The sequence below is a fragment of the Indicator indicator genome, chromosome 7 (genome assembly GCF_027791375.1).
Source record: "Indicator indicator isolate 239-I01 chromosome 7, UM_Iind_1.1, whole genome shotgun sequence".
Classification (NCBI taxonomy): Eukaryota; Metazoa; Chordata; class Aves; order Piciformes; family Indicatoridae; genus Indicator; species Indicator indicator.
The window spans coordinates 16,740,896-16,766,772 of NC_072016.1; the positions used below are offsets into that span (position 1 = coordinate 16,740,896).

The 25,877-nt window shown below is 40.7% G+C and overlaps 1 protein-coding gene across 1 annotated transcript in view; it reads left to right on the plus strand.

The window, feature by feature from the left end:
- The window catches only part of ARHGAP22 (Rho GTPase activating protein 22), a 121,849-nt gene that overhangs the window by 58,134 nt on the left and 37,838 nt on the right, over nt 1-25,877 (plus strand). Inside the window, exon 5 of the mRNA XM_054382690.1 lies at nt 25,146-25,322. Coding sequence (XP_054238665.1) covers nt 25,146-25,322 — 177 coding nt within the window. The remainder of the gene's footprint in view (nt 1-25,145; nt 25,323-25,877) is intronic.

Consider the following 25,877-nt stretch of genomic DNA (forward strand, 5'->3'; position numbering starts at 1 on the left):
TGAAGTATAGTACCTGATTTAAGCCTGAATCAAGCTTAGAATTCAGATTCCGTTCGAAGCCAGTGAACTGCCAAGGCAGATGTGATGTGCTTAAATGAGCTTTACAAAATGATCAGGCTCTGTTTAACAGTGTGGCTTGCTTAGAGCAGTGTTTCCAACACCCAGAGAAACAGGAAGAAACTGTAATTAAAGAAGGCTTTGAAATTCAATATGTGGCTGATTTGCATTTTACCATTTTGCTCCTCTTTTCTCTAAAAAAGCCTGAGGAGGTTTGCATGGTGAGACTGGCATCACTGTGGTTCATTTTGTATACTTGAGGGACTGTAGAGTGACAATTGTGTAATGAGGATGAAAATCAGAGCTTACTGTAGGGAGAAAAAGAAACTCTTTGCTTAACTGGTGCCCTAGGGCTTTCATGCCCTTGATTACACACACGGGGCTAGGTTGTGACTGTTACCAGAAGTGCTGGAAGATGCATTGAGAGGCTGCACAGTGCTGGAGGGGATTGCCAGGGGATTGTGGCTCTAGAGCTGCAGGATAAGGACAACCCACAGAAGCTGTGATGCTAGCTTATGTTGCATGTGCAGTATTTCTGTTCAGCTCCCATCTCTGCCCTTATCTTCATTTTCATTATCCTGTTTAGGGTGGAGAGCACAGGTCTCTGCTAAACATTTTTGCTACTAGGACTAGGGCAAATTTTTGCCTGTCTCTTGTGCTGAGGATATAGGGAAGGGCTCCTTCCCTGCTCTCATAATGTCTGCAAGTTTACAGTGATTTATTCTGTCCTGTTTTACCTACTGTTTCACTAAAAGCCAGTCCTTGCACTAATTTCCAGTGGTAAAAATGTTATTGAATCAGTTTTCTGTATCAGTATCGTTTAACTAAACACTGTAGACTTACTACTTTTCCAGTGTTACAGCTGTATTTCTGTGCTTGTTTTGGTTTAGATTCCTAAACAACTTAATTTATTTCCAAAGTGAATTAAGAAAATTGTAACAAGGCTGTGGGGTTTCCCACTCAGAAATACACAGGCCTTAATTTGTGTGCTGTTCATTATATATGTGTTCTCCCTTAAACCCCTTGCAGCTTTCTTTAATAAAAAGCAAGTTTCATACTGCTTGTGGATTTTAAATAAAGATGACAGATAGGATCTGTAAAAGCTCAGAAACCATAAGATAGATAGTAAACATAACCCACTGATTAGAAGCCAATCTCTTGATTTTTGTGGGCTGACCTGAAATTTGTGAATGCCTGGAGTGGCAAGGATTTGGAAGCCAGATTGTATGCAGGCTGGTTGGCAAACAAAAGTCACTGTTACTTTTAAAACATGTAATTTAAAAATCAATTAAGATAAAAGAGCCTTCTGGAAGCTATCAGTGGACTTCATGCTATTTCATAATTTTCTATATCAAGTGGGTTTTCAACACATTTTCAAGGTTTAGGGAGTTAAGGAAGTCCTGGTAAGCAGAATGAAGATGTTACAGAGATGTAGCAGGGAAGTAACATCTCTTCCCCTCCCACCTCCTACCCTGTTCAACCAGGGGGAAAAAGAAAAAAAGAAAAAGAAAAAAAAAAAAGTAGGGCAAATTCTGTAGCCTTTATGCAGGGAAAGTCCCATCAACTTCAGTGGGAGACTTGGCTCAGGGAGAGGTAGAGGAGCCAGGCCAATGTTTGCATTCTGTTTTTTGGGAAGTTCATATCACATGTTCACAGACTAATGCCACAGAGCTTTGCAAAGGCAGGCAGTGGAGAAGTCAAATGCCTCTAACTTGATGTACTTTCGCCATTTAATTCCTGAAAGCTCTGGGGTTTGTTTTGAAAACGTTTCTTCATTGGAACATGTTTGGATGTGACATCAAGAACACAATCAAACTTACTCATAATGTAGGCATGAATTAAACCCTCCTCTTGCTATGGGACACATAGGCATGAAGTGTCTCAATGTTCTGCAGATGAATTATACTTAGCTCATCAGTAAATGACTTGATTTAATGAAGCCATAGTATGTTAATGTTAACACTGCAAAAAAAAAAAAAGCTGTAAAGTTACAGGCAGCCATGCTAACTAGCTACAAGCATTTAAAAGCCTGGGCATGAGCTCCTACTTGGCTATTCTGGCCATAATTAATGATGACAAGCATGTTGGAAAAATAATTATTTTGCTTGCTTTGAAAGACAATTACTTGCTTGAGGCAAATGAGGGGGTGGGATCTATGTGGCTGTAATAAGCATATGTAGATGGCATCTTCCCAGAAGAATATTGTAGCCACAGGATCTTTTTAATTGACCTGAGATCCCTTTGTTCTGCAGATACAATTTATTTATGTGGTCTCGGACTAAAATGACCCTACTTGTTTTAGGGCAGGCTGAGCTCTAAACTGCTGAAAGGGAAAAAGGCTGCTTTTATCATCCCAGTCAGCAAGAGATAGAAATCTTTCCTGGTCACTTTGTGAAGGGGTGGGATGTGTGTAGAAATCTTTTTAAATGGGTACATTGAGTGCATGTTCATTCCATGTGATAAAATAGAATTCGGAGGGGGTGACAGCAGAGTGGGCTGAGCATTGGTGCAGTCATGTGGTATCCCTCCTGTGTCTGGGCTTACATAGCACAGCAGCTTTTGCATAGCATGTGGTTGTGTCATCCTCTGATGGCCAGCTGCCTGCTTGTTTATGTTGTAGAGCTCTAGAGCCCTGCTCCCTTTCAAGTCTGGACAAGGTAGTGGAGTCAGTGAAGGAACACCTGCTCCTCCATCGCCTGCCACTCTAGAGCATCCTGTTAGGGGGTGATAGAGGGCAACTGCTCAACCTCTGCTGCTTCTCCACCAGCCGATGGCATCTCCTGCATTCAAGGACTATGATAGCCATGTAGTCTTATCACATAGAATGTGATTAGATGCTTTAGCAATAACTAGAGTCTCACTGTCTTTCTCTCTTTGAGTTTCATGCTAACTTTGCCCAGGTGGGAAAAAATAGCAGAAAGTCCCTCAAGGCTGTAATTCAGTGGAAAATCCCAGCACGTTGCCACAACTAACAGCCTTTAATACAAAGCAGCAGTTTTCATGTCTGTTGTCAGTCATTGTTTTTCTAAGGTGGTCCCTTGGCCATCTGATAGAGAAAGAGAACCAAAAAAATATGTGCTGATCCATTATATACATTCAGAAAAATCTTCCTCTTATTCTCCTTTTTAATCTTGTGGTGGTTGTACAGAAGTCATGATTTGTTTCTCCAATTCTCATTTGTAAGATGGGGGAAATGACACTGGCTTTCTTAGTAAAGCATTCTGAAACCTGATCCTGCAATCTGTTACAGAAAATTCAGTCATAGGTGCTTTCTCTGCTGTAGCCTGCCAGCTGCTAACAATAAAGCCTGCTCTGTGTACTTTGCAGTCAGTCTTTGTTTATGAACTGAGATGTGAAGGAGGAGGACAGAAAGAGGAGGGACTTGATAATTGTATATAAATTAGATTTCTTGCAGGCATGGCTGTACCTAGTCCTTTCTAAAGGAAGCAGACTGAAAGCTCGGTGAATGATAATATTTAAAGGTTTGGATCTAGTTCAGTCTGTTCTTGGTATCTGCAGATTTTTGCCAGGATAGAAATTTTCATTTGATCTCTGTTTGGAGAAGAAGAGTTACGCCTGAGCAATAGGAACAAAAATCTAGAAGATAAAGAGTAAACAGTTCCCTCATCATGAATATACAAGATCTTAGGGTTCCTCAAAGCAGGTTGTGACACTAGGAGGTGGGCTGTGGAAGAGAAAGAACCTGTGTTTCATTGCTGTGGATGAAAGATTGTTTTTGTAAGTTCAAAGTTCTCCCTGGAAATTACAAGTCTAACAGGAGAGCTACCTCTGCTTTTAGCTCCAATAGCAGAGTTGAAAGTGAGGGAGCCTACAGGGGTACTGGAGTGACAAGCAGTAGAGTTTTGTTCAAAGCCATTGAAAGACCAGATTTTTAGGCACCTGAGAGGGATTACTGCATTAGTCTAAATTTGACCCTATGTTACACTGGCAAAAAAGGGGAATTCTCTTGTAGTGCTCTAGATTTACTATGGTGGGGTTTTTTGGTTGGTTGGTTGGGGGTTTTTGTTGTTGTTTTGTGCATTTTTGTTTTGTTTTTTTGTTTGTTTGTTTTAATGTGCTTTGAGCAAAAAAGGCAGACTGACAATAATTCTAGCCTGGTGCATCACTATGTGGAGGGCATGTCTGCTGGCAAATATGAAGCTGTAGGATCAAGATGATTCCAAGGACTGTTTGGACATGATATCTTTTTCCCATGCACCAAACAATGATAGCAGGATGAAGTATTGTGAGGTTTAGAGATTAATTTTGAGTTTATGTTGACTGCCAAGTTTTTCTTTCAAAATAACCAGATTGTAGTGTAAATCTCTGCTTGGGGTTTTCTGGAGGGATTAACATTCATGGGAATTGCCTACTCTCTCCATTTCTAGATACCTGTGGAAATATTTATGAGTTCATACATCTGGAAGAAAGTCTTGAATCATTTTAGATGACATGAGATAGGACTGAGCATTGATTCCAGATTAAATACAGTATAGGTAGGTCTTACCAGACAATTTCTTCCATATTCACACATAGTGGTGGCCCTCAGCCTTGGAGAGAGAAATGTGTGCCAGTTTGTTCATGGATGGAACAGATCTAGTGGGTACACACATAAACGTACAAGATTTTTCCAGCTTCTGAAATAAATGGTATTGGGTAGGGCAGTAATGAGCCTAGGTCCCCATTTCAAGATCACTTGAATTCCCCAAGTCCAACCACAGCCTGCAGTGGTTGACAGGTGCAGTTCTCTGTCTCTGACTCACAGGGACTCTTTTCTCAACTCTTCTCTTTCTGCAGTTCCTCTCTGCTCCATAGGTGTTTTAAGTTCCCTTTCACTCAAATAGGTTAACCTAATTAAGTTATCTTGAGCTTAGCTTGGAGCTTACTATGGAGTAATTGTTTATATTTCTGCAAGATTATCAACTGATTTCCACACTGTCTAATGAAAGAGCAGAGACTCACCAGGGTTTTTTGGTATATTGTTATAGATACAGGAACAATGGCATACTATTGAGCATTGCAGGATTTATAAATACTAGACTATGTTGAAGTTTTTCAGATGGCCTTCTGAATGGATTTTCCTCAACCATCAAATGTGGTTTTCCTTAAAAAAAAAAAAAAAAAAAAGGCAAAAGCTGTGCTGACAACAGCTGTTTCAAGAGAAGGCCCCTCTACTGGCTTTCTGCCTTGAGAATGCACTCCTAGGTTATGCAGCCTTCTTTACAGAACTGTATATTCTTATAAGAATACTAGTTTCATTAGGATCACTTACATTGCTAGTCTAGTAAGCTGAGTTCAAATCTAGTCATTCAGAGGTTTTTTTGTTATAGGTTATAAATGTTCTCTATTTCAGGTAACTGCTTACTTGTATCTCACTGCAGTGATGACTTGGTGGTATCACAAAGGATCCAAGCAGTAAATAACAAGAGCTGAAGCAACCATGAAAGTATATAGATCTTTTGCTTTTACATGTTTTCTGATGAGTCCATGAGTTTTTAAAACAGTGAGTCCCATCTTCTGATCATTACACATAGGAGGACTTGAGGCATAGAGAAACTGGTGTGCCCAAGGCTGTGAAGTCAAATTTCAGACGTTATCCTTTATATTCTGAGGAGTGAAGGTAGAAGTGGTGTCTGCCCAGGTGATATACTGTGGTTGAGTGAATTATAGCTGGATGACTAAGAACAGGAGGCAGACATGGATAAATGTCATTGCCATTAAATGTACCATCCCAGCTTTATGGAATTAGAAAGCATATTAAGTCAGTACTGCCTTAAGTCCTCCAGAGAGGCAAAAAAAAATGCAGCATGAATGAGACTGAATTTTCAGATCAGATCATCTTGGCTGTATAAAAGAAAGAAATCTTTATGTATCTTTTGGTCCCAAAAGCAGCATGGCAGAGGGAAGAAAATTAAACACCCATAATCTTGGAGGGTAAAACAATGGGATTAAACATTTTTTCTTCTCTTATTTCCTACTGCCAAAGAGCCTCAAAGATTTTTACAAATACAGACATGGCTGTATTGTCACCCCATTTGAAAGCCAGGAAAACTGAGGCAGGGTAGCGAGGTGACTGCAGTCAGAACCTCCTGAAATTTTCTTTAACTGCTTTCTAAGGCTTCTGTTTTCCTAAATGCCTAAGAGGAAAACAAGGGGACATCCCAGTGACCTGACAGAAGCTTTATAATGATACATTGTCTACACTAGGCAAGAAGTGGTTAACAGAATCTTTTTTTTTTTTTTTTACATTCTCCAAACCTGATGTGTGTTTTTGTGTGTTTGTTTTTTTTTTTTTTTTTTTTTCTCAGCTTAATGCTGGTTGCTGTAGCAGCTGAGTAATGCAGAAGTTCTGAGTGAAAAAAAATGCTTCCTCCTTATATGATACTGTACATATTGTCATGGAAATTGTCCTCATTTCCCCCGAGCACACTTTAAATAACTCGAACAGCAGTGCTAATGAGCAGAAAGATATCTGCAATCCCCACCGTGCAACTTGACATACTTTATTCCACTCTGAATTCCCTTTGCTCATCACTGAGTATTTTAAAGATCTGGTACAATAGTTTGCTTTCGCTGGTCCAGTCATTTTGCTCTTAGCACTTGGTAATAAAAGGTCAGCTTTGGCTGAAACCTGAGTGTTGCAGCCATGCCGTTTTTTACCACCAAATATCTTAAGAAAAGCAAGTGTCTCCGAAAGGGTAAGTCATGATATTTTTGGTGTGTTAGTGTTGTCTGTTTTGCTTTAAATCATAGTAAAGGATTTATTTTGCATTAACAAGCAGAGGGAATGGATCTATTCATTCTGCCGGTCGGTTAGCACAGGGGGGGTTATTATACTGTCTACATTTTTTGGTTCAAGATACAGTGTGTGTTATTATCTTGCATTTTACATTCAGTAAAGCTGACTAAGCGAGAGAATGTTTAACCCTTTCAACATGAAGCATCTGTTTTGCACAACGACGGAATCCCTAGTGTACAAAAAACCATCAACAGAATGTCTATACATATTTGTTTTTCCAGAAGAGTTTAGTAGGGAAGCTGAGTAGTGCTGTAGTATTTTTGTTTCTTTAGTACAGAAGGAGCATTTTTTAAAAATCTACATTTAAATAATAACTTAAAGTAAATAATATCAAGGGAAGGAAAAGCATACTTTCTTCTAGCATCTTTCCTATGTATCGCTGCCTGAGTCCACGATTCCACATAGATTTTCAGCTTGTTGTTTTAAGGTTTACTTTGAGAACGGCTGCGTGGGCTTTGCCAGGAAATATGGTTGTTCTGCCTCTAGGCAGACATAAAACTCTTCATGAAAGCAGTTTGCCTCCAGCACTATGAAAATTGACAAGGTAATAAAGTCCTAATAGAGAAATACATTGCTTGTATTTTAATTGTTCCATTGCATGTTTGTTTGTTTGTTTTTTCTAGACAGCAGTCCAGATACAGATTTTGCACCAAAATAAGGAGCAGTGATTTCTTGTAGCTGAGATATGCATTGTTTCCAGGGGATCTGAGGAATCTCACTTGCTTACCTGGCTAAGCATTTATAGTTGTGTTAGTATTTAATGTATGCATTTCACTTATTCCTTGTTTGAAAATAAACTGTCTCTAAGGCATGGCCATAGGGTGGAATTGTATAGGATTTCATCAAAGATTTCAAGTTGAAGACAAGGTTTCAAAGAAATGCAACTTTGTTTTCTTTAACCTACCTTTCCTTTTTCTACTGGATTAATATTTTAAAAGGGGATTACCCAAAAACTAATAGTTGGGATATGAGAATTGAGTTAAGCTGACCCCATGCCAACATTTTGGTATTTTGTTGAGCAAAATCTGTGCCTGTGTACACAAATTTACACAATTGTTCAGGAGTTCTTAAGGATATAATCATGTCAGCAAAGTTTTTATTAGAAAGGAGGGGAAAAGATTATAATTGAACTCATTATTTGATTTTGCTAAATCTTTTTTAGAGTATTGTTGTATGTGTGCACATATATATGCCACTTTACAAGAGGGCATATATATTTGCTCCCTCTTTTTGCTCATCTGCCAGGAGCAGTCAGCTGAACAGTGCTTCTTTCCCTTATAGCATGTGCCAGAATAGGAATATCTCTCTAGACAGATGCTGAGGAAAGGTGCCTGCATAACCTGTGTCTGTGGAAGGCATGGCAGGAAAGGGCTAATGCTACAGCCAGGAAAAGTAAGACTATTCTGGCAGGTGCACCTGAAAATAAACTTGCCCAGCTCTGTTGCCTGCAGGACCTGTGCATCTTGCTGAATACCTGCCCATTAGCTGTGAGATGTTCCCAGCCCCTCTGTGGTAAGAAGCTGTGATTTATTTGATGCACAGAAGTTCCTTTAGGCTTGGAGCCTGGCTTTAGACATCAACCACAAGTCAGTGCGACCTTCCTAAGTTTACAACTTGGAGCTGGGGAGCAGTTACAGCTACAGTTCCTGCCTTACTATGATTTGGAATTCCCACCCACAGGGGCAGATGCTGTGGTGGTGTGGGAGAGGGCTAAAGCCTTCAGAAGCAGCAGGACCTGTGACTGTAATCTAGACTCCATGGTGTTGCCTCTGTTGGGAGCCACCATTGGTGCCACAGCACAGTGGCTATTATTTGCTTAGCCCTAGAGCTAGGCTAAGGCCTTACAAGAATGTCTTGTGTGCGTAGAAAAGCAGTGAAGAACTGGGAGCAGTAGCTTAGTGCCCAGCCTGAACAAGAAAGAGGGGACTCTGACCATTTTTAAAACCAGAATAAATATGGGCATAATCTATGCCTTCAAGGGATGACTGAGGGAAGCTCAGTCAACTGTCATCCTTTGTGAGTCACTACCGATGTAAAAACTTCCAGCTAACTGAACAGAGCCCTCCTACCCTCTAACAGATCAACACTTGCTCCAATTAGATCCTTCCCAATAAGTAAATATGGTTGTTAAAAGGCATTAAATGATTGCAGAGTGCCCTAGGCATGGCATCAAAAGTGTGGTTACATAAGAAATAGGATAGCCACAGTTTCCAATGGTTCTGTCCTTGCTCTTCTCTGTCTCCAAACAGAGAAGGAGCAAGACAGAAAGAGTGGTGAAGTTTGTGTATAATCTCTTTTGCACCTGTTCCAATGGCCTAGGGATGGGAGCTGGGCAGTAGACAAGATTATGGCCAGAAATAGTGGTCATGTGGGAAAGAAAAGTCCCAGATAAACACTCCTGATGCAACCTCGAGACAGACTTTGTCCACATTAATACAGGAAGTGGTCAGTAGAGCTGGGAACTGGGACCTGATTGTGTAAACTCTGGCAGCCTGAAATCCCAGGCAGTGCAGGGTTTTGCCACTTAGCTCTTTGGATCATGTTTGTACTAAGTCATAGCTGAAGCCTGTTTCTCCCCGAATTAATTTATTCTCACCATGTTCCATTTTATCTTCTCACTAGTATTCAAGGCCAAGCCACATTGTGTTTTGGATTAATTCTCTGTTTTTGTGAGGCTTAAGAGAGCTTCTAGACACTCCTGAAATGAAATAGCCAAGCCAAAATACAATGCTGTACATCCTTTGCTTTTCAGACTGTTGTGCCTATGGAGATTTCCCACAGGCCTCCTTTGGTAATGTATCCTTAGCTTCTTTATTTCTACTATTATCAGTTTTAAGCATTTTCAAATCCCTAACAGTTACATCCACAAACACACTGTAAGTAAGTCAACAGCATAAGAAAAACATTTATCAGTCTCTGCAGCCTGTTGACAGAACACTGGGGTTTAGCCTTCTTATGATAAAATTTCTGTTTTCCTCTGGCTACTCACTGAGCACTGGCTCAACCTTACTCAAAACTGTGCTGGTAAATGATATACAGTCAGAATTGTCTCTGATCTGACAAGTCACTGTAGATTTTCTTTTTGTTTGTTTTTCACCTGCCCCTTGATTTCTAGTGGGGAAAAAATAAAGCTTCAGCTCCAGCAAAGCCCTTTCCTCTTTAATTCCAAAAAATTAACACTGAATGTTTTGTTGCCAAGAGGTCCTTACTTTGTGGCAACTGTAGATTTGCAGGACTTCAAAGCTGGATGATTAAGGCACAGTTTTAGTTTGTAGCCAGGCAAGCCAAACAATCTCAACTTCAAAGGAGGGGGTTGTTCTTTTATGCTGTGGGCTTGCTGTTTGTGTTCAGCAAAGGGAGCTGTTGGGGGAAATGCCATGTGCCACAGACAAGTAGTGTGGCTTCCACTCCTGAGGGGGAGTTTGTTAGTAGCTGCATGAAAAGAGCAGCCCACACCCAGAAATCTCAGGATATTTGAGGCTGCTGATTATGTCATATGTGCATGGTGTAGACCCGTGAGGCTTTCAGTATCTGCTTTTAGTATGCCCGGAGCTTCTGTTTGTGCAGACCTCCAGAGGTAGTCATGCTAAAGGCAGAATTCAGGCTTGAGCTCTTTTGCCTCTCCTGCTCCCTTTTGTCTGTGCCCGATTGTTTTCCTCATCTGATGTACTCACAGTATGGATAGTTTTATGTGCATTAGGGAAGTTGAGAAAGGCTATCTCAGTGAAAGGAAGTGTTCAATCCCATACAGCACTGTGGTTTGAGGTGAGTAAAAGCCACAAATAGAGATGAGTATGCTCTGCATCTGTGACAGTTGTGTGGAAAAGGAGGCATTTTCATTTTGCTCTTACGTTAATAATTTTTCCAGTCAACCATACATTGCCAGTTCTATCTAGCAGGGAAGGAAGAGGAGCTAGATAGCTCCATGATTAGATGGACCTGGGAATTGTGGTGGTGTGTCGCTTCAGTTCCAGCTTTAGTGCAGCCCAGACTGTGACCTGACCCTTCTAGTTTTATAAACTCTTTAGCCATATATTTAGTGGATGCTCCAGTAGAGAAAAACAAAGCAAAAGCCTCATAATGAAGCAGAAAAGGGGGCTGCATAAATTACCTCTTGAACCAGTGAGAACGTTGTTTCCTAGGACTGTTTCCTCAACTAGAAATGGGTCTTAAATCCCTCTACAAATGAATTAATTTCATAGGTTTGGGATGCAGCAAGGTGAAAACATGTTGTGGGTGAGGAATCTGGGATCAAAGCAAGACATTTGAGTAGAGGATGAGCCCACAGGCATTCTGAATCCTGGCTACACACTCTACTGCTTTGAGCTGTTGGATACTCCAAGAAACAGTGTACTGACTCCATGGGCCTGGTGATATGAAAGGAGCTGGCAAGGCACCACAGAGACATGTCTGTTGTTCAGCACATGACTTCCAGAGCCATGTATTAAATTCTGAGTGCAACTGGAGGTTTATCCAACCAGAATCTAGGCTTTTGTGGGATCCAGGCCACTCTCTCCACAGGGTTCTGAGATCCAGCAGCTACAGAAACCAGTGCTGCCAAGAAGCATAGTGCTCGAGAGGCAGAGTTGGCTAACACACCACTGTGCCTCTCAATGAGCCATGCGTATGCTGCTGAGAGAGTGGTGACTTCAGCTCACCAGTTAAAGCTCTCCAAACAGTGGAGGTGCCAGGCAACCACTAGGGCTTCCAAGCAAAGGAACAGCTTTTTGAGACACAATACATTCCTAATTTCTACTATGTCTTTCCCATTTTGAGAGCACTGCTTTGATGAGAAAACGGCCTGCTTTTGGGCAAACAATCTTAATGCTGTTCAACTTGGTTCCCTCTCATTCTTTGCTTTCTGCTTTCTAAGACTGGCACTGCCTTTGCAGTTACATATGACTAACCTTCCAAATAGTATTTGTTGCTTTGTATGAGAATCAGTGTTTGATTAATTCGGGGTGTATGGATGTGGTAGTGCTATTTTTCATTTCTGGTTCTGCTAATCACTAGCTAATATCACAGACCGCACTGCAAATCATTTAGTGTTTCTGTATTTCAGTTCTTCACTGGTATGTAGGAATTTTTCACTTTTTTAATACAAAGGCATTTCTTCAGTGATGCACAATATCACATTGGAAAATAATTTTTACCTCTCTGTGCCCGTTTCCCCCAAACCTCAACATATAGTTCTATGTTACAAGCATATTCCAGCAATGTTTTTTTTTTCATTTATTTCAATGTATTTGTTAATAGCTAAAGCATACACTGAAATGCTTTCCACTTGTCAGAAGATTATTTTGCAGTTACTGTGGTGTAGCTATTCCTTATCTGAAAAAGGCAGTCTGAACTGTGTTGGACACTTTCTCTTGGACAGAGAATTAACAGAATAGGACTGCATGAAGGTGATAAGCTAAATGGTATAAAGAACTCTATTTACTTTCTTCCTCCTGAGAATCAGCCTTCACTCATATTTAGTCTCTAACAAGAGCAGGACTAGAATAACTATAAACAGGAGTATTTAAGGCTTAGAGCTGCTTGACTATGCAATTTGCATACATGCTCACTCTTTATGATGATTTTTATGTAATGCCTTTATGTTTAGGTACCCAGATCACCTAATTTAAATTAAAGAAGGCAAGAGAATTATTTTATCTCTTATCTTGGAAGGCTGGAGAAGCTGGGGTTTTTGGCAAATGCTTGCAGATTTTCTTCAGAGGCTGTAGACTGAGTTGTCCTTTAAAGAGTGGTAACTGGCAGAGATCAGAAATGGTAAAAGGTAACCTTCTGTCTCTTTCAGGCTAGGACAGTAAAACTTGGCTGCCACCAGAAGCCATGTAAGCTTATAGTCCTGTTGCTGTTTTCCCCTCATTTTAAATTTGTATGCTCTATTAGGGACTTTAAAACTCACCTGATTGTTGTTGATAAAAAATAGGAAAGAGAGGAGATGGAGGCACTTGCCATGCTCCCCTGGTTTCCTCTGTTACCTGACAAATCACAAAGGCATCACTGGTGCCTCTTTTTTTTTTTCCCTTCTCTTACAGCCTTGCAGACCACCAACCCAACTGGTTCCTCCATTGCAAACATTGCTCTCACCAGTTACCTGCATACTACAGCTTCACTACAGATACATAATTCATTACCTGGAAAGCTGCTATTTTGATGTAATATTAAACAGGCAGCAGCTCAGCAGGTGTCCCCAAGGTAAGGCAGGCAGCATGCTTCTGGCAGCAGCTGCTGGCTTCAGGCTTATCAAGATTTCTTTGTTGTGAAACAGAAGCTGGAAGGCTTTTTAATATACCACGTCACTGGCTGAGCAGATCCCAGTTTCTTACTCTTATCCTACCTTTGACTGCAAAGACAAAAATTCTTATTACACATGCTGCCTGTGATGGCTACATACGGCTCCACCCTCTCAAGCAAGGAGCAGGGTGAAGAAAGGGGAGTATGCTCACAAAGCAGGTGTATTTCCTAGTGGACCACCTGGGCTAAATGTATCTGTGAAGCAGGCCTACTGACATCAGCATTGTCAGAATGGGCTTTCTACTTCTATAGGCATAACAATATGCAAATATGTTTCCTGTGGAGAGCATTCCAAGCAATGAAGCTAATATTCTTCTAGTTTTACTCAAGTGGCCTAAATCTGCATAATTAAATCTAATTTATATAGTTAATGCAACTCTGGTGAAAGCAGATTAACTGGCAACCCTAGCATTTCTCTTTTATTACAGCATGCATTGAGCAAGGCTTTTTGGTTCTTTGGGATAAGAACATCTGTATTTGAACGTTATGAAATATGTTGATGGATGGGTTTCCACAGAATAGATGAGTCTTAAACTAGCACCTGGGTACTGCATATGGTAAACCTACTCCTTGCCTTTACCTTGTACCTGATTTTAAGCTTAGGCAAAGTAAAGAATTTTCATAAGGTAATATTTCTTGTTCTAGAGACATTTAGTGTGCTGTTGCAGAGTCTGGCTAGCCGGTGTGAACATCCACGCTGAAATACACACATCAGTAAAAAGTTGTGCTGTTGTAGCTGGTTGCCATACGCACTTGTGTGAGACTTCAGGACTCTGGGGACACGTTCCTGTCAGTTGCAATATCTCTTGAGCATTTATCTCCTTTCTGTGCTCCTTTGTGGAAATTCTTTCAGTTTGCTTTGTTAATAAAAAGACTATCACGCAGTGACCATGATCTAGCATTAGTCAGCAGCCTTCGCCTGAGGCATGACAAAGGCCTGTAAATTATCAGAGTATAAGGTGGTTTGAAGGTCCTACTGGTAGTGTACCCTAGCCCTTAGCACGTAGTGATATGCTTTGCTAAGAGACTCTGCACGCTGGCATAGTGGAGAAGAGGCTGCTAGTCCAGGTTTTCAAATACAAGAAGTTCTCTTCTGTCAGCTAACCATTTTGGGGGAACACTACTAGGACAGAGTACTTAGACTACAGTGCCACACAGATCTAGGAAGACAGCAGAAGTTCAAGGATTTCTTGCATGCAGGCAGTAATTTTACTGGAGCTTACCCCAGTCCACAAATACTGAGGATGTACAGTTAGGGAAGGTCATACCAAATCAGAAGCAGATTGCTCCGGAGGAGCTGGACAGCAACAGGTCAGTGGCTAATTGCTTTGATTCTGGTGAGCTTTGTGCATTGAGGGAGTAGAAGCTGGCAGGACAATGCTTGAGGCAGTTATGCTGTGTGCGATTAAAATTACAAATAGCCTCATACTATAAATATGCTTCTACAAGCAATCATTGACTGTACTGTGGCCTCAAATCATATGCCACTCAGCTTTGTTGTCTGCCTTCACAATGTAAATCTTAGCTTGTCAGAAGAGACAACATCTACACACAGGATTTTGGCCCATCATGGAGGACACATGCAAGCACTAAAATGGGATGCAACAGAAGGGAACATCTGTAGTGTTTCACTATGCTAGAGGGGCTGCAGACAGGACTTCCACTGAGAAAAGCATTCTGTGCAACACTCCCATGAAATTCAGTGGGATAAAGTCCACCAGCTGAAGACATTACTCAGGATGAGTTGTTATTCACCTAACAGGATCCTCTCATTTGTTGTTTCAATAGGACCTAAATCAGTGTGGGATTTGTTTGTGAGGTTACATCTGCTAATGATTAACTACTTCAAAGGACCTTTTATGGACTTTTTGATAATGCTATTAACTGGGAGAAATTTGTCCATTGCTAATGGGCAGAGTTAGAATTGATCTTTCTAAGCATTGTTATGCTCATGATTTACTGACAGTTGTCCTAAAGCACAAAGAATTTGATGCCCTGGCTTTTTACATCAGCACAACCTTGAGTCTTGTTAGCCATCCGCAGATATATTCTGAGCAGCTTCAGTTCCAAACGCAAGTGATAGGTATGAGCTTTCCTTTTTGCAGAAGAGTGCTGCTAGCACAATGGAGAATGGCACAGTCATGTTTAAAAGATACATTGGTTACCTAATGCATAACCAGGTACAGGAGGAGTTTGCCATAAAACTGCTTGTCTGTGCAGACTATAACAGGAGTATGAACCTGGGTCAGAATATCCCTGAGCTCTTAAGTTTGGATTCAGATCAGCAATACTTCCATCTACATTGTCTCATCATTAATAGTAACAAGGGTTTTTTTCCAAATTTGCCAACGTTTATGCAAAGACCTACAGTATATATTTTTTGCATTTCAATCTTCTTTCTGCAGTGCAACAAATAGCTTTGTTTTTGTAAAAACGAAGTCTGAAACTGGTGAGTCCTTAATGACAGTCCATTTATTTACTGCTGCCAAAACTGTGCTTGTAAAGCTTCAGTCACTTTACTGAAGAAAATAATGTTTGTAATTGGTTGGCTGGAATTTCTGTGGAACTCTGTGTTCAGTCTACAGAGAACCAGAGTCTTTACAGGCTCAGCTGAAAGCTTTATCTGTGTAAAGCCTAAGTTGTAGCAGCTGATGGCCTTGATTCTATTCTCCTTAGTTCAAAGTCCAAAGCACTGGCTAGGATGGCAAACGTAGTCCTTTAAAAATACAGTGAGGATGTCTTTGGTTTCATAGTGGACTGGGTGTGGGCAAAGATAGAAAATGCTTTGAGTGGCAGGGAGGAGGTGAATATAGTTGTAGAGAGGCTTATTTAGAAGGAATGAGAACCACTTCATTCATGTCAGTGAGCAGACCTGAAAAATGTGAGCGCAACAGTTCCAGAAGAATGTAGAAATTAGATATTATCACTCCAGTGTGAAATTATTAAAGAAAATTAAGAAATATGTCAAAGAAAGAAGGTCATACGTTGCCATTCTAATGTTGTGGTAAGCAATTTCTTGTCAGGATTTAAAATTTCCCTCAAGTCTTGTCTTCGGTGTTAAAGATTTGGGGGGGGGGGGGGGGGAAAGAGGATTGAAAAATTGCTTGTGGTTTCATTGTAATGCATAAAAATTATCCAGTTATTTTTACTCAGATATTTCAAAGCATGAAGTATCATCATCTTTGGTCAGGAAGGAATTTCCTCCCTTACAACAATGTATAAACATAACCGCAGTTGGAATATGTAATTTGATGTGTTCCTCTGAAGCGCTGAGCACTTGCTGGCTTGGAGAACCACATGGAACTCTGTGGCCTGCTTTGCATAAATGTGCCTCTATTTTCAAAGTCATTTATACATACATTTGCAACTTTTTCCTTTTTTTTTTAAATTTTTTTTGTTTCTTTGCTTGTTTTTACTTTGTTGCCTTAATTTTGATGTTTCCTGCAACATGCTTTGTAAGGGCAGGCACACATCTTCTGCCAGTGGGCCAGCCTAGTTGTCTCCCTGTGAGTGGAGTGCAACTTCTGCTGGCGTGAGAAATATCTAATTCCTATCCATCCAAGCCAGAGGACAGTGAAATGACCTGGTGCTCTGTGTAGCCCAGGCAGTTCTATTCTTCATTGCTGTTAAAGACTAGGCTTACTGTAATTTTCTAAATTTGAAATATATTGGGGAAGCACTGCAAGGGTTAGTTTTCTGGAGGGAAAGAAAGCAGGGTAAGGGAAAGCAGCCTGATGTTGGTACAATGGTGTCTATAGAACATGCTGGGGAAAAAGTTATGCAATGTTTCCTTTCTCCCCATTGTCATTACCACTTGCTAGCATCATCACAGACTTAATTTTTGTTGAAGTCGAATTTTGTTATAGTTGATTTTTATTGTCGTCTTTTGTAAGGGGAAGATACAGCTTTTCTTTTTCATTTTCCAGTGCACCTGTACAATGGGGCAGAAGTTGTCTTCTTGTCATTCTAAGATAATTCATGAAATGAACAGCTCCCTAAGAGCTGATGACATATTGTAAAGATTTGCAAGCTCTTAGAGCTCAAGTTTTTGCAAATGGAATAAGCTGAACCACAACTGTGTCTGGGCTCCTAACACCTCCAGATTCTTTTCCAGCAGGAACTTTCTTTTTTCAGGTTGAAGCTGGTGCTGAGGTGGCAGGTACCTGTTGTTTGACAGGCAAAACAGTATTAGCATCAACAGAGGCAGCACTACTGTCATCTGAATGATTTGCTTTGTCAGCAGATACTGCTGTAAGAGGCAGTGGCCACAACATTGCACACTGAGAGCTCCACCTAAGAAGTTGCTGCTGTCTCTGCTATGGACCAGGTTTTGAAGTGAACATGTCTGTTCTTCACAGTACCCTCTATCAGGCATCATTATCTGAGCCAAGAGCCACAAGGGTTTAACTGGGCAAACCATCATTTCTTTGACAGTCTAACCCCTGTGGCATTGTAGGACATAACTAGAATATCACTGCTCCAGAATTCACACTCAGGATGGTGTTGTAGTTGCTCCTCATGTTAATTGCTCTTGAGCTCTTGATCAGTTCCTCTTTAGAACAGTTCTGCCAGCATCCTAAACTAGTTGTGGTCAACTCTTGCTGCTAGCTAGTAGAAGCTGATACAAACCCCAAAGCAATAACAAAACAGCTTGCTTATAGGGATACTGTACAGAGCTGAGGGCACATTTCACGGGCTCATGAAACCTTTTTAGTTAGGAAGGCAGTGTAATTGTTGTTAATGGCTGTTCCTTTTATGGACAAAGTAATTGTTGGCAGAAGCTGGAGGGAATGGTGCCTTAGCTGTGTTAGTACAAGAGACATGCTATGTCCTTGAAAAAAAATAGTACTTAGTGGTTGCATATTATGCCTGGGCCTATCTCAACCCTAAAGACTGGACTGCTGCAGTAGAAATGGGCTTCACACAGTTGTGAATTCACCTTAGTCAAAGTAAACTACTTTGTGGCTGCAGTGGGCAGCACATCCCAGGCAGCAGTGTAGTCTCCTCTCTGAAATTTGAAATCATTGAAAAGAACGAGGCACAAGAGCATTGGAGCACTCTTACAAGAGCTATGCTTTTAATGCCAGAAGCGAAACTTAAAAACAACTGAACTATTTTTACTGGAACATCTCAGAATTCAGTCTAAGGAAATAAAACACATTTAAAAAAAAATCAGCTTAAGTAAACTTAAACATTGTGAAGCATTGAACACATGTAGGCAGGTTTTACAAGCAGGAGTTCAAGGTGCTATCTGTGTGCAATGCTGCTTCCTTTTCTTTTAAGAATATTTGAAACTGGCTTTCTCCCTTCCTCTTACCTTGCATCTTTTTTTTTTTTTTTTTCTTTTTACTGTGGTTTCTGGAGTATGACAACACTTATCAGTGTGTGGCCTGCCAGGAATTTGGGTTTGTTTATTTTGAAGGTTTTGTCTTATTTGAAGTGATTAATATAATTAACAATTTCTTCAGCTTAATTAAGAGGTAAGTCTAGATTAATACAAGTCACACATTATTACGAAAGGCAACTCCAGACAGGAGAGTCAAGCTAACCTCATACAGTTTTTATGTATAAAAGGCCAAAAATTAACCTAAATCTTAATTTCTTGCATATAGTTTTAGTAATCATACACTTGATCCTTACAATTGAAATAGAGTACTGCCCTCAGGTTTTCAAGGATTTTCTGCAGCCTGTGTACCAGTACAGAGAAGCTGTAGTGCCTCTGTTCGTGTTAAGTCTTGTCAGAATTTTTGCATAAGAAACCACAGCTCTGACGTCTAATCTCTTTGGTGTTTTTAAAGCTGTTTAATGGCATCTGAAACCACAGAAGGTATGGGAGGGTAGAACAGATCACAAGGCCTTGGATTAGTTCATAGGTGGCAGTGGCTATGGAGCGTTTGCCTGCCTTTGCTTTATGCTTTGGGATGAAGTATAAGATCTGGGATCTAAAAATCATTTAGGAACTCATGAAAATTCTTTACAAGAACTTTTAGCTGAAAATTTGGTCATCTTCCAGTTGTAGCTGTCATTAAGCATGGTGTATTGAAAAACATTTAAGGAAATTAGATGTTTATACTTGACTGAAAAGACAATGAGACTTTAGTATGTGCTTGTAAGTTCTGCCTTAAGAAAATTCAAACCATATTAGTTCAGAAGCTGAACTTCTTCCAGACTGTGGAAATTAAACACCTTCACCTGCAAATGTGCACATTACCATAGTGTTGTTCATTGGAACTGAAACACAACAAATTTCCTTTGATTCAAAGCTTTTTCTTCCCCAAATCTCATTTTGTTTCTTAATTTTGTGTTTTACAGTGTGATCATGAGTTTACTCTCTCAGCTTCTACATCAACCTCTAGCTTGGATATCCCATAGATAGATGAGTGGGTGGGTATAGATAGATAGAAATATAAAAATAATGGCAAGGACACATCACTGTTTACTCTGCTGCTCAGTTCTTCAGAGATCATACCATTGTAGGTCCTGTCAGTTTTCCTCATTTTTATCTGTCACTCCTCAACTACTTTACATTTCTCTTCCTGTTTGTTTCTGCTCTCAAGTAGCCTAAATAGAGCATTTCAATATCAGTTTTGTGTTCACAGCAATTTTTCCTTTCCATTAAAAGATCATCCTGGGAAAAACCAGCAAAAACCAAAAAAGCAGCAGAAAAGCAGTAGAATTCTTGCTGATTGTAGGGAAGTTTAAGCTGCATGCTGATGGCATGTTAACCCAGGATTCAGGTGTGACAGACAGGATCTACCTCTAGCATTCCGGCTCTTGGCCAGAGGTTTGGTTGGAGGAGAGTCCTCAGGACAGAGATTTCAGCAGTAGCCAGAATCAAAGGCATTGACTGAAGGAAGGAATAAGGTTTCAAGTGACTATTCCAATCATTCTTAATGACCTTTTGGTTACTCCCACATATTTCTTTTGTCTCTTCATAATCCAAAAATCAAGACTGGACTTTAGGTTGTGTTTTTTTTAACTCTGCTGTGCCAAGAAAGATTCCCTAGGCAAAATCAACCCACCTCATTTTTCACCTTTCATTATCAGGGAGACTTTAGAGTCCTGAATCTGATAGTCACCTTTAAGAAAATCATAGAGCTGATCAGGGAAGATGAGTCATTGCAATTGTTCTTTTCAGCTGTGGATGCTAGTTTTAGTCCATTTGTCAAGGTCTTTGTTGCTGCCTGTCTGCAATCAAAGGCTTCCTGTCACTACTTGCTGTAGTACTGAGGGCAAACATGTCAGCTGGGTCTTGCATTACCCACCAGCCACCTCTTTCATAATTCAGCCTTGAAGTGCCATTTGCCTCCCCACATGCTGCAGCAGCATGCACAGGGCCAAGTGGATTTCACTGACTGGAAATACCACTCTGCTGTCCACACCAAAGCAAAACAAGCATGTAAATACATACACATAGGCAAGCGTTTTTTATTGTGTATGTTTTCAGGAGATTTGGTATAACGACAATACAGAAGCACATCAGTAAGCAGGATGATGTAAGAAATGGGCAAAAGGCAAACCAAATGGAGGGGGGAGGAAGGAAAGGAAATGGTCTGAACAAAAAAAAGAAGCTGCCAGCTTCAGCAGAACCTGACAGCAGCTTTACTTGAGAATACAAAGTTCCCTCTTTCACATGCAGTGGGGCAAGGGCATCTTCTGCTAGGAAGTACAGTCTTGTTCCCACTGAACTTCTGTTTCCATATAGACAAAGGGGATCTAAGGCATGATTTCACAGATGTTGATCTTAAGAGAGTTAAGCTTAGGTGATGAAGTTCAAGAAAACTAAAAAATGTCAGTATTTCCTCATTGGAAACAGCTGTAGAGAGAGATGCAACTGAATGTCTAAGCACATTGTATGAACAGAAACATAGGACACGTCAATGTAGCATAACAGCAGCCTCATGCTTTGCCCTTTCCAATTAATGCATTTTCGGTAAGTGAAGAATTTTCAGCAAGCAAGGCTTTGAAGAGTGGATTGTGACTCCTAGTGCTCTTACAGGACTCCATCTGACCTTTGGCCAGTCACTTAGCCCCAACCTTTCAGCATTTAATCTTCCCTGTTGTGGGCCAAAGGGAAAGGCTGGAAAGAGGACTGTTGTTAAAGATTGGAAGGTGGCACAGTACTCTGAGATGAACACTATACAGCTGACATCAGCAGGAGATGACTCCAAGGCCGTATGAAATGCAGTTGCATACACCACATGAGCAAACAGCATATGAGAGCAGTTCTGCCAGGTTTAACTAGTCTGGGCCTGGATGAAAGTATTCATGCAATGCAACTGGGGGCCTAAAGCCAAGCTGTTTTCTCAAAACAAAGACACCTACCAGTGAATGTAAAGCATCTTGACAAAGATACCTTGAGATGAGTGGCAAACATCGAAGTCAGCCAGAACCTGCAACCCTTTTGCTGGTGAGCAGTAATAAGACAAGTCTCTTAATCTTTCCAGGCTGTTATAGTTGCTGTATGTACTTGTTTGATTGCCGTCACCTTTTCTGCTCTTGAAGCTGTTCAGTTTCTGTAGACCTGGAGGGAGGCAAGTGCACTGCCAGCTTTCTTTATGAATAATGATGGAATTTGGTTTGTCTTGTCAATGTGCACTGGAATTCTGCAGAAGAGCAAGCAACCTGGTCACAGGTTAATGTTGAAGAAGATGGACTATTCATCTCCAAAGTTAATCCCCTGCCTTTGCCACGTCTATTGAGGTGCTTGCCTTTTGTTTGTGTTTGCAGATAGTTTTCTTTTCCCTCCAGTCTGGAGATGAAAGTAGCTTTGAGCAAAGGGACTGAACCTGTCTGCTCATGCCAGACCTGAGCTACTCAGTGCTGGTCTCTGAGGGCCAGTCTTGTTTGCACGGGATCTTGATTAAAGTTGAGTGAGAAGCTCTGTTCAAGGGAATGAAAAGTCTGTGTTCAAAACTGTTAGCAGGGTGTTCCTCTGTATCAGGGTGCTGAGCAGCCAGAGTCTGGTTTAATTCTAGCAGCAGAAGTAGTGCTTGTGCACTTCAGCACAGGGGTCTGACAGCAAGCATAGTAAGTGCCAGAGCTCCGTTAGTTGTTGGAAGAGGTTTGAGTGCAGTATCTGAATGAGAATTTCATATTTCTATGACAGGCAGAACTAAAATTCCACATAGAGGTATTTCTAGGCAGGAAGGTTTCAAATTGTTTTCCTTAAAGAATTTGCTACAAACAAGGATGTTCAAACTGGTACAGCATTTGCATTGCCAACTCAGATCTGAAACCCACAAGATCCTGGTTTGAGTACGGAAAATGAAGCATCTGTGAATTTTGGGGAAAATTCTGGACTTCTGAAGAAGGTGAACATGGCATTGTTTCCTTGGGTTTTTTGGTTAAGATCTAGATGTTTGAATTTAGCTGTTTTTCATTCTTGTGACTACTAAGACTCAAATCTAGAGAATGTTTTGATATAGACATGTTTGAAGTCTTCCCTTTAGGGAACTCTAGCTCTGCTTTTTGCATCAAGGATGTAATGAGAGGAGCCAGCCATGTGTGGAAAGGAACATAATTAAAATGCTTTTAAAAAACAATAGTTTGTAGGTGGGTCTGCATGCTCTGTCACTGCATATATATATGTCATGCTAACATACAAGGCTTTCTCTAACAGCAATTCTGAAGTTGATTCTTGTTTCTAAGCTAGCTTCAGTGTATATGATCAGTCACTGCTGACTCTCCCACAGGCAGCTTTGTAAAGTCATGACCTTGCTCCTATTTAAAGTTTCAGTGGAGAAAGCCAACCACAGAGGAGTTACATGTCGATTTTGGCAGAATCTCAGGTCTAGCATATACAGAATCTTTTTTTCCCATCCTGTTTTTACAGACTCAGAAGTATAAATGTTTTTTCCCTAAATATTTGTGTGAAAAAGGCCCATGAAAGTTCAGAAGGCAGCTGGCTGGTACAAAGTAACATCTTAGGGGAAGGGAAATTATAGTCAGGTCCCTGTGGTACAGTGATTCAGTGGGAAGATGTTGAGATGCCACTTCTGCAGAAGTCCAGTAAGAAGTCATCTTCATCCTTCTCTGTTTATTATGCTTCATATGCCAATATTTGCGTGGGTTAGTTCAACTGTTCTGACTAAATTTGTGGACTGTAATAGATTCTAAGATAAGATTCTGCTTTCCTCTTATCCTTCATGGCTTGAACAGGCAAGATCTTATCTTGATCCCTTTAAATTTAACCTTGACCAAGCCGTTTTGTTTGGTAGTGGTGTGACTAGACACTCTTTCAAGTTTCCTTCCAGCCCCTAACATTGTGTGACCCACAGAATGTTAGGTCTTTTTTTGAAAACCTTGCTTGAGCTCATACCACCTATCTGCCAGATCCTGAACCCCTGTTTCTGACATGTGATGAAGGCTGTGAAAAGCCTCTTTCTTGCTGTTGTTTCTGCTATATTTGATTGTGAAAGGCATGGCAATATATCTGCCAGGTAAGGTACAGGAATTAGACCTCATGCTGGTAAAAGAATTAGGCTGTGACAGTTTCATAGGCTGTAATTTCCTGTTCTGTATGCAAAGGATGTCCACTTTGCAGTGGCGTATGGTGGAACATTGCCCTATTCAGATACCTGCATGCTAGCCTTAATCAAGAGAGCTGTTGTGCTTTCTGTATCTTAAAGGGTATGAATCATTCAGTAAATTCTAAATGGGAGATTGTCTGGGAGGATGCTATAAGGAAAGAAGCAGAATCTGGATACTTGTGGGGGAAAAGCATCATGGCTTTTGTTTCTCAAGCTTCTTCCCTAGTCCCAGGTGCTTGTTGGTTCTTTCTTACCAAAAGACTGCCTCAGTTTCCCAGTTCAGTGAATTGTTTCTCAAAGAGCCATAAAATGCTTCCCAACACATATCATTTTACCTCTTTTGTCTTCTAAATCAGTTTATGGTCCATAAGTGTGTCTAGGCCAGGAAACAATAGCAAGAAAAACTATTTCCTTGGCTTGCAGGCAGCTCCCATCTTGTTCCTTTCCCCAGATTAGTCAGGATTTAGGGGAGACACGTTTTGTGTATGCTAAATCAGTTCCACAGAAACCACTGCATGCCATCGCCATCGTCCTGCTCTTATCTCTGAATTCCATGGACAGGCAGTCTCGGCTGCTCAGCACATGCTGGCAGCTTTAGCTGAAAGCCATGTAATCATGGAAATGACAGTGACACAACAGCTAAGATGTTATCTCTGTAACAAAGCCAAAGGCAGTTTCCATGGTGATGGAGAAGCTCTAGGCTGCCAGTGTTGCATCTGCAGTGTCAGACAGAATCAGTAGCCTTTCTATACAGTGGATATTCTAATAAACCCTTTATGTGGCCCTCATTAGGTTGTAATCCAGCTCTGGAACAATAAAATGAGGGGTAAGGGGGAAAGATTTAAGATGACTGAAGTAGGGTTGAAGTAAAATAGAAAATGGGAAAAGGAAGGGGGAAATGATTTGTAGTATCCACAAGTGAGAGATGTATATGATAGCTTGTGTGCATTTGATACTCTGGTCATTAAGTTCCTGAGACAACAATAATATCTCCTGAGAGTCAGATTCATAACCTAAACTCTCAGCTCCACTTCAATGATCCTTCTGAATTGGGTCTGAAATCAGAATGTGCCTCTCTTACTACACTGAGATGAGAAATTTCCAGGGCCTTGGGGAAAGTGAATGGTTTTGCTGTCCGTACATCTACAACTCACTTAGTCTCCCTTTTGGGTAATATCCTCTCAGTACAAGTATCTGGGATTCATTTTGTACTCTTCCTGTAGGGGCTTTAGAGTCTGTGCTTTCCCTTGGCTTACTGTTGGAGCAGCAGGTACAATATCTTCTGCTTTCATCTTCTACCAACCTTTGCTTGGTAGGTGTTACAGCACATGAGTAGTAACTGTGTGTAAAACTGCTCAATTAAAATAATAATTTGACCATTTTTGATGGGTTTAAGCATTGTTTGCTCTCTTCTGAACTAGATGCTAAAAGAGATTTATATTTTTTTCTTTCAGGAGGTGCAGGGGACCGAGAAAAGACAGCTGTCAATCATGAGGCTTTCCTGCTCATGGCTAATTCCCAGAACGAAATGGAAGATTGGGTGAAAGCCATCCGACGGGTTATATGGGCTCCATTTGGTGGAGGTATTGCAAATAGCTCACATGCACATAAATTAAAACATTTGCCTCAAGGTAAAACATATTCTTGTGATACTAGGATACGTGTAACACTGTAAAATCACTGAGATGCCTAGATAAGCTCTTGATTGTCTGAAGCATTTTGCAGCAAGGAGATTGGGTTGATTATTTTGCCAGGCTATGGAAGGGAATGGAAAGGGAGCATGAACCCAGACTGTATAACTGACAGTCAGAAACAGGTGGTGATAACAAACACACCACAATTGTCAGTACTTATGTTTTTGCAGCTAATTATGAGCTACTGTGTGGACTTTTATCATACTTATGGACATAAAGGAGTGTGTCCAGTTATCTTGATTTTGTTTCATGGGGGCAGATGCCAATCTTTAGCGTCCGTACAGTCAGAGACAAGACTTTTTACCTAGCTAATGTAGAACCCAGTTAGGAAGACAAGCTTCCACTGGCTTCAACAAAGGCATAGCCTGAGGAAGAACAGGGTTAGGCTGAATGACCACCTGTAAGGCTGTTGACAATTCCTGAAATTAAAATGAATTAAAAAAAAAAATCAGACTCTATGTTGATATTATACCACAATCTACAAATTCTCAC